This window comes from Pipistrellus hanaki, assembly GCF_964339955.1.
Source record: "Pipistrellus hanaki genome assembly, chromosome: 15".
In the NCBI taxonomy this organism is placed as follows: domain Eukaryota; kingdom Metazoa; phylum Chordata; class Mammalia; order Chiroptera; family Vespertilionidae; genus Pipistrellus; species Pipistrellus hanaki.
Window position 1 is genome coordinate 46,881,423 of NC_140517.1, and position 9,160 is coordinate 46,890,582.

Below are 9,160 nucleotides of genomic sequence, written 5' to 3' on the forward strand. Positions count from 1 at the left end.
AGAAGGCGCCGGCCGTGGTAGGGTTTGAGCCGGGCCGCCGCCCGATGGGGCTTTCCCCTGCGCGGGCCCCCTGCCCCGGGAGCAGCTGGGAAATGACACCGAGAGACGCTCAAGGTCGCGGCAGCACGGGGGACGGGGCGCCGGGCGTCTGGGCTCTTGGCTGGCTCTGCCGGGCCTGTGGGCAGCCTTGGCACCGGTCGTTGGCTCCCTGAGCTGAGGTTTATTTAGGGCCGGTCGTGAGTCAGGCCTCCGCGCGGACGCCAGGTGGAGCCGTGGGACACACGGGTGTGATTCCTGCCCTCACGCAGCTTCCACACGGGCGCCCCCTGGAGGCGGAAGCCTACCGGAGGCCTCACCGCCGGAAATCGAGGTGGGCACGCACTGAGGGGGGGCAGGGGGGAAAGACAGGGTCTCCGGAGACAGGCAGAGGGGAGCATGTGCACTGGCCGGTCAAGGGGCCCAGGAAGGATGAAGGTCCCTGAGTGGCGGAGGCAGGGAGAGGGAGGGAAGGCTGTCCAGGCAGGAGGAACAGCATACGAAAAGGGCTTGGTCTGGAGAGGGTTCAGGGCCGTGGTCAGCAAACCGCGGCGCGGGAGCCACACGAGGCTCTTTGGCCCCTTGAGTGCGGCTCTTCCACAAAAACACCGCGGCCTGGGTGAGTCTATGTTGAAGAAATGGCGTTAGAAGAAGTTTAAGTTTAGCTGAAACCGGTTTGGCTCAGTGGATAGAGCATGGGCCTGCGGACTGAAAGGTCCCAGGTTCGATTCCAGTCAAGGGCATGTACCTGGGTTGCGGGCACATCCCCAGTGGGGGTAGTGCAAGAGGCAGCTGATTGATGATTCTCTCTCATTGATGTTTCTAACTCTCTATCCCTCTCTCTTCCTCTCTGTAAAAAATCAATAAAATATATTAAATATATATATATATATATATATATATATATATATATATATATATATATATACACACATATATAGAAGAAGTTTAAGTTTAAAAAATGTGGCTCTCCAAAGAAATTTCAATCTTTGTTCTGTTGATGTTTGGCTCTGGTGACGAATGAGTTTGCCGACCACGGGGTTAGGGCATTCGAAGAATAATGGCAAGAAGGACGGGGTGGGTCCCTGGATCTTGTGGGCGAGGAAGTGGCGTGAGATGGGGGGAGGGGGGCAGGGTGGGCCTTGTAGGCCGGGCTCAGGACCCTGAGCACCGAGGGAGCCTGGCTACCTCGTCGGGAGGAGGCGAGACACAGGGACATGGCGGCTGAGGGAATGCTTGGAGGCAGGGACGTGCCTTTTATTGAAAGGGAAGGATGTGAGCCACGGGGCCGGGTGTGCTCTGCCTGCGCGGTGGGCTGGAGCTTGGAGCTCAGAAAGAGGCACGGAGGATACCGCCCCGGCCTCTGCCCGCCCGCAAGGCCCCTCACCCCCGCCCCCAGCTTCCCCTTCTTCCTCCTCACCCCAAATCACAGTCCACACCCCTCCCACCCCCGCGAACACACACATACTTCCTGTCTCTCTCTCTCCCTCCTCCCCACTCCCTGCACGCTGCCTGGTCCCCACCATTAGCTCTTGCATTCATTCATTCATTCATTCGTTCATTCAGGAGGTGCGCATTGAGGCCTCTGGTGTGCTCCACACCTCACGAAGCCGGGCCCTAGCCACCCAGAGACCGACGCCCTGTGACCTCAGGCCGCGGGCAGACGGAGCACAAAACAGGTGCCATCGCACCCCCAGCCCAAGGCCCCGGTCCCAGGCCCACACACACTCTCCCCCATGGAGAACCCGCCCGGCTTCCCCCGGCGGCCGGGGTCCTTCTCCTCCGAGTGTGGGGCATGGAGGGGTCCCCGGTGACGCCGATGGCTGCACGTGGCACCTGGGAAGGCGATTCCCTTTGGCTTCCCAAGGGGACCCATTTTACAGATGGGCAAACTGAGGCCCAGAGAAATCCTGTGCCCGAGGCCGCCCGGCTAGGAGGGGGTGGGGCTGGGATTTGAACCCCAGCAGCCGGGCCCTCAACCTCTATCCTCCTCAGCTCCTCGGCAGCCGGGAGCTGGGCAAAGAGTCGCACCCCAAGCCCCAGTGAACCACACGCCTGCGGTGTCCCATCTCCCAGCCCCGTGCTGCCCAAGGACAGTCACCAGCCCGTCCAGGCGGCCGTGGGGGCGCCTGGCAACCTTTTCCAGGGGTCGGCAAACTCATTCGTCCACAGAGCCAACTATCCACAGGACAATGGTGGAAATTTCTAGTGAGAGCCACATTTTTTAAACAAACTTGGACTTCTTCTAACGCCCCTTCTTCAACCTAGACTCGCCCAGGCCGTGGTGTTTTTGTGGAAGAGCCACACGCAAGGGGCCAAAGAGCCGCGTGTGGCTCGCGAGCCGCAGTGTGCTGGCCAGGGCCCTATATCCACAGTCCCTGTTCGCCCTGGCTGGGTGGCTCAGCGGGTTGAACCTGTTCCTGAACCTAAATTGCCGGCTCGGCCTCCAGCCAGGGGTCACATGGGAGGCAGCCGATCCATGCTTCTCCCTCTCACACAAAAATCAACAATGCCGAAGCCGGTTTGGCTCAGTGGATAGAGCCTCGGCCTGCAGACTGAAGGGTCCCAGGTTCGATTCCGGTCAGGGCATGTACCTTGGTTGCGGGCACATCCCTGGGGGGGGGGGGTGTGTGTGTGCAGGAGGCAGTTGGTTGATGTTTCTCATCCATGTTTCAATTCTCTATCCCTCTCCCTTCCTCTCTGTAAAAAATCAATAAAAAATTTTATATATATATATATATATATATATATATATATTTTTTTTTTTTTTTAAATATATTTTATTGATTTTTTACAGAGAGGAAGAGAGAGGGACAGAGAGTTAGAAACATGGATGGGAGAGAAACATTGATCAGCTGCCTCCTGCACACCCCCTACTGGGGATGTGCCCGCAACCAAGGTACATGCCCTTGACCGGGATCGAACCTGGGACCCTTCAGTCTGCAGGCTGACGTTCTAGCCACTGAGCCAAACCAGTTAGGGCAATAAAATATATATTTTAAATTACCTTTAAAAAAATGAAATCTAAACAAAACGAAACGAAACAGTCCCCGTTAGGGGAGCCCTGGGCCTGGACCCGGCTGCACACCCCCCCCCCCCCCCAATCTCAGCAGAGCCCTGCCAGCGGGCACCACCGGTTTCTCAGAGGAAGACCTGGCAGAGGCAGGAGGGGAGGCCGGAGAGACTGGGGGGACGGGCACAGCCGGGGACCCCTGACCGGGGGCTCCCCTGCCTGGGCCTCTGGTCCCCCAACTGCTGGATGCATCCTCCACCCCCTGCAGGGTCCCGAGTGCCTGAGGCCAGGCCGGGAGCTGCTCCTGTGCCCGGCGGGTGCCAGGGCCCGCAGCCTCCCGCCCGCATCGCCCCGGTCACACGCTGCGCTCCTCCAGGCACAGGGGGCGCCCCGGGGCCTCCCCGCGGGCGCACGGAACATCCTAGGGCTGCGGGGCCTGTCCGCCGCCCTGAGTGCTGGGCTCGCGCACCCGGCCCGCGCCCGCTCACCTTTGATCTTCTCGCCCTTGCTCAGGGAGATCTCGCCCTCGGCCTGGGCCTGGTAGGACTTCACCGCCATGAAGGAGCGTCCGGGCACCGCCGAGTAGAGCTTCCGGCGCCGCCCGCGGCTGCCCAGCGAGCCCCCGGGCCCCCCGGAGCCCCCGGTGCCGCCGGCCGGCTCCCGGGGCGTCCCGCTGGAGCTGCGCGCAGAGGGCGGGAGAGGCAGGAGGACGTGGGGCGTCGGGTGGGGGCGGGGGTGTGAGTGGGTGTCCCGGCGCTGGGGTCCGGGGAAGGGGGGGTGGGGCAATGGGGCTCCCTCTCCCTGCCGCCGCCCCCCAGGCCCTTCCCTGCTTCCTGGCTCCTGGCGCTGCCCTCCCCCAGGCCTGCAGGCCCCCTGACCCCCACACCCCCTCCCCCAATCGCTGCTCACCAGTGAGGCCTCCTCAGGCCTGGGGTCCAGGCCCCCCGCCCGGCATTCCCAGGCCCATGGTCTCCTCCCTCCCACGCCCTCAGAGCTTGCAGGCCGGACCCCTCTCCCTCCTCTGCCAGCCCCCCCCACCCTGCCTGAGTGGCCTCTCTGCTCCTCTCCGCCCACTCCTCCTCCTCCTCCTCCTCCTCCTCCTCCCTCCTCTCCACTCCCTCCTCTCCACTCCTCCTCCTCCTCCGCCCCACACCTCCTCCGCCCCACTCCTCCTCCTCCTCCCCACTCCTCCTCCTCCTCTCCACTCCTCCTCCTCTTCCCCACTCCTCCTCCTCTTCCCCACTCACTCCTCTTCCTCTCCACTCCTCCTCTTCCTCCCCACTCCTCCTCCTCTCCCCACTCCTCCTCTTCCTCTCCACTCCTCCTCTTCCTCCCCACTCCTCCTCTCCTCCCCACTTCTCCTCCTCCTCTCCACTCCCTCCTCTTCCTCCCCACTCCTCCTCCTCTTCCCCACTCCTCCTCCTCCTCCTCTCCACTCCCCCCCCCTTCTCCCCACTCCTCCTTCTCCTCCTCCTCCCCCCCACTCCTCCTCCTCCTCTCCACTCCTCCTCATCCTCCTCTCCACACCTCCTCCTCCTCCCCTACTCCTCCTTCTCCTCCTCCTCCTCCCCACTCCTCCTCCTCCTCTCCACTCCTCCTTCCCCTCCTTCTCTTCCTTCTCCTTCTCCTCCTCCTCCTCCCCACTTCTCCTCCTCCTCCTTTCCCTCCTTCTCTTCCTTCTCCTTCTCCTCTTCCTCCTCCTCCTCCTCCACTAGCCTCCAGACTCAGACACCTCACCTGTCCCCCCATCCCTGCTCTCACCTCACCCCGCCTCTCTATCTGTTCTCAGGGGCTAGAAGCAACGTTTCTTTGGGGTCCCCCCCCCCAGGCCCCTGGCGTGGAGCAGGTGCACTGGGGACCGGCTCATACACCCTCCCCTCTCCAGGGTGGGGAGGAAGGGGGTTGAGGCCTAGAGGCCTGGGGGACAGGAGGTTGATGGTGGGGGAGGGGGGCTGGGGGGACAGAAGGCAGACAGCCGAGCTGGCCTGGGGCGGGGCGGCGGCTCTGGGGGGACCCCCCGGGCTGGGCTCTGTCCTGGGACGGGGCTGAGCCCTCCTACCTGGCGGCCACGGGGCTGCCGCTTGGCCTCCTCGGGGTGCCGCCCGCGGGACGGGGAGCGCGCCCGGGCGCCCCGGGGGCTGCTGGCGCTGCGGAGGGTCCCGGTGCTGAGCTTGGCGCCGGGGGCCGCGGGCTGCGCCTGGGCCTGGGCCGCGGGCGCGGGCGCGGGGGCCGCGGAGGACGAGGCGCCCGGGGCGGCGAACACCATCCAGTCGGGCAGCGCCATGCTGGTGTCGCTGTTGGCGCGCAGCAGCGCGGGCGGCACCGTCAGCCCCGCGCTCGGGGGTCCCCGCCGCCGGGCCGCGTACTTGGGGGACTCCTGGAAGGGCACTGAGAGGGCACGGGGTTGGGGGGCAGAGGGGAGGGGGCAGAGGCGGGAGGTGGAGAGAGAGGCACCAGGGGAGAAAGAGCGAGATGAGAGAGTAGGGGGCCTCGCCTCGCGCCCCCCAGCACCATTCATTCTAGTCCTGAGTCCCTCCCCCCCCCCCCCCCCCCCCCCCCCCCCCCCCCCCCCCCCCCCCCCCCCCCGGCTTCGTGTCCTCTGACGCCCGCCCCGACCCTACCCCGCACCCCCAAGTGCCCCAGGCTCCCCCCGGGGCCCAGCCCCACCCACTCACCCACGTCCTGCTCCCGATGGTTTCGAATCAGCTCCCCCAGTTCAAAGTTCCCGGCGATCACCGCCACCTGGAGGGGGGCACAGAGAGGTGGGGGGCCCGGGCACAGGGAGGGGGCCAGGAAGCAGTCAGGTCCCCGGCTGGCTGCTCCCTCTGCCCGTCCCCCCACCCCCACCCCAGAAACTGCCCTCCTTCCTCTCTCCCAGCTTGCCTAAGAGCCCCACCTCCCTGACCCCTCTGCATTCTTCACCCCCCCCAACCCCCCCCCACCCCGATCTCACAGCCCTGACCCCACAGCCCCGACCCCACAGCCCCAATCCCACAGCCCGGACCCCACAGCCCCAAACCCACAGCCCGACCCTACAGCCCCGACCCCACAGCCCCGACCCCACAGCCCCGATCCCACAGCCCGGACCCCACTGCCCCGACCCCACTGCCCCGACCCCACAGCCCCGATCCCACAGCCCCGACCCCACAGCCCCGACCCCACAGCCTCGACCCTACAGCCCCGACCTCACAGCCCAGATCCCACAGCCCCGACCCCACAGCCCCGACCCCACAGCCCCGACCTCACAGCCCAGATCCCACAGCCCCGACCCCACAGCCCCGATCCCACAGCCCCAAACCCCCCGACCCCGATCCCATAGCCCCGACCCCACAGCCCCGACCCCACAGCCCCAAACCCCCCCACCCTGATCCCACAGCCCCGACCCCACAGCCGGACCTGGAAGGCCGTCTGTCCGTTGTTGTTCTTCACGTCCTTGCTGGCCCCTCGGTAGAGGAGGATCCTGGCACAGGACTCCTGAGGGCGGAGGGGGGCGGGGGCACAGGGTGAAGGGGGGGAAGAGAGAAAGACAACGCAGGTCATGCCAGTGGGCAGAGCCCTGCCCTAAAGAGCTTCGGGCCCAGGCGGGTGGCTCAGTGGTTAGAGCGCCATTTCCTCTTCCTCTCCCCCTCCCCCCCGCCCCCAATATGCCAAGGCTGTGTGGGTTCGATCCCCCCCAGTCAGGGCACCTACAAGAAGCGAGCCGTGAAGGCGTCAGCACGTGGAACGACAAGTGGATGTGTGTGTCTCTCTCAAAACCAACACGTGAAACATCAATCCTATGTAATAAGGATGTCATAAGCAAACGGTCGTTGCGCTGCGAAGCATAAAGACGGACTGCTTAACCACCGGATCGCGGATCAGCGGGAGGGGGGGAGAGCCGGAGGTGGAGGGCTACCCCAGGGGGCAGGGCAGCAAGCTATGGGGGGGGGGGTGCGGAGGGAGCTACAGGAGGGCGGGCAGTGGGCGGAGAGCTACGGGCGAGCGGATGTGCGCAGGGCTACCAATCAACACACAAGAGGACCTGGGAACAGTGTGGTGTCAGCCGGCCGGGCCCAGGGCAGCAGCCCCTCGCCACGTGTGGCTCCCCAGCCCTTCCAGGTGTGGGGTGTGGCCGAGCTGACAGGGGCCGTGTGTGAAACACAGGCTGGCTCAGCATGAAGAAAATGAAGTACAAGTAGCCCTGGCCGGTGTGGCTCAGTGGATAGAGCGCCGGCCTGCGGGCTCAAGGGTCCCAGGTTCAATCCCAATTAAGGGCACATATCTTGGTTGCGGGCACATCCCCCATAGGGAGTGTGCAGGAGGCAGCTTGTCAATGTTTCTCTCTCATCGATGTTTCTGACTCTCCCTCTCCCTTCCTTTCTGTAAAAAAAAAAATTAATTAAATATTTAAATAAATAAAGAAATGAAGTAACTACCTAGAATAATGTTTATACTGACAACATGCTACAATGATACTATTTTGGCTTCAATGGTAAAAAAAAAAAAAAAAAAAAAAAAATACAACTAATGACACCTGTTTCTTTCTTTCTTTTTTTTTTCTTTTCTTTTCTTTCAAATGTGGTACCTGGGACATTTAAAATTACACCTGCGCCCTAGCTGGTTTGGCTCAGTGGATAGAGCGTCGCCCTGTGGACAGAAGGGTCCCGGGTTCGATTCCATTCAAAGGGCATGTACCTTGGTTGAGGGCACATCCCCGATGGGGGATGTGCAAGAGGCAGCTGATGGATGTTTCTAACTCTCTCTCTCCCCCTCTCTGTTAAAAAATAAACAAACAGCCGAAACCGGTTTGGCTCAATGGATAGAGCGTCGGCTTGGGGACTGAAGGGTCCCGGGTTCGATTCCGGTCAAGGGCATGTACCTTGGTTGCGGGCACATCCCCAGTAGGGGGTGTGCAAGAGGCAGCTGATGGATGACTCTCTCTCATCGATGTTTCTAACTCTCTATCTCTCTCCCTTCCTCTCTGTACAAAATCAATAAAATATATATTTAAAAAAAATAAAAATAAACAAACAAATAAATAAAATTACACCTGTGGCTTGGATGATGCTAACCTAAACCAGGGCTTCTCTCTAAAAACAAGTAAATTAACAAACAATTTACTAGGGCTTCTCCACAAGAAGGTGGAGCAGCATTCCTGGCCGCTACCACTAGGTGGCAGTAGCACCCCCCAGTCCTGACAACCAAGCGCGTCAGCAGACAGTGACAAATGTAACCCGGGGGATGGGGGTGGGGTGGGGGGCAGAAGCCGCCCCCCTAACCCTCACGGAGGGCTTACTCTGCCTCATGCCAGGTGCCCAGCACCTCAGAGGCGGGAGCTCAGGGAATCGCCCGACAGTTGCGTGAGACAGAAAGTATTGTTCCCATTTCTCAGCCGAGGAAACGGATGCTTCACGCGGAGGTCAAGGTCACGGGGCTGCTGCCTCGGGGTTCAAGCCCAGGTGTGTCCGCCCCCAGAGCCCCTGCTGGGAATCACTCTGCGAGAGCCAAAAGCAAGGGGGTGGGGCGGTCGCCCTGCTGCCCAGGGCCAGGCCAATGCCTTGCCCCTGTCACTCACGTCGGCCCCTCTTACTCTGGATCGAACTCAAGGTCCTTCCCTTGGCCCAGGAGGTGTCCCCTGACCTGGCTGCCCCACCACCCCCAGCCTCACCAAGTTCATCTCCTACCCCCTCCCTTCGCTCCCCGTGCCCTGGCTCCTCCTTCCTCCCACGGCACAGCACACGCCTGCCCCAGGGCCTTTGCACCTGCTGCTCCTCTGCTCGGAACTCTCTGCCCTGCCATCTTCGCAAAACTTCACGTCACTCAGCGAAAGCATGGCTGGCCACCCTGTCAAAATGAACTCTGTCCTGTCCCCTGCTGTATTTTCCTTTTTTTTTTTTTAATATACATTTCCTTTTTACATTTATTTTTACTGATTTCAGAGAGGAAGGAAGAGAGAGAGAGAGAGAGAGAGAGAGAGAGAGAGAGAGAGAGAGGAGAGAGATGGGAACATCAATGATGAGAGAGAATCATTGCTTGGCTGCCTCCTGCAGGCCCCCCACTGGGGACTGAGCCGGCAACCCAGGCATGTACCCTTGGCCAGAATCGAACCTGGGACCTTTTAGTCCGCAGGCT

General features: G+C 61.9%; 2 protein-coding genes across 2 annotated transcripts in view; both read right to left on the reverse strand.

The window, feature by feature from the left end:
- LOC311633470 (kallikrein-5-like) overlaps positions 1 to 9,160 on the reverse strand; it is a 176,453-nt gene that overhangs the window by 57,812 nt on the left and 109,481 nt on the right. The window lies entirely within an intron of this gene.
- SHANK1 (SH3 and multiple ankyrin repeat domains 1) overlaps positions 1 to 9,160 on the reverse strand; it is a 56,797-nt gene that overhangs the window by 33,320 nt on the left and 14,317 nt on the right. Inside the window, 5 exon segments of the mRNA XM_084906286.1 lie at positions 3,538 to 3,728; positions 5,109 to 5,111; positions 5,113 to 5,437; positions 5,725 to 5,791; positions 6,446 to 6,523. Of these exon segments, the coding sequence (XP_084762412.1) occupies positions 3,538 to 3,728; positions 5,109 to 5,111; positions 5,113 to 5,437; positions 5,725 to 5,791; positions 6,446 to 6,523 (664 nt within the window).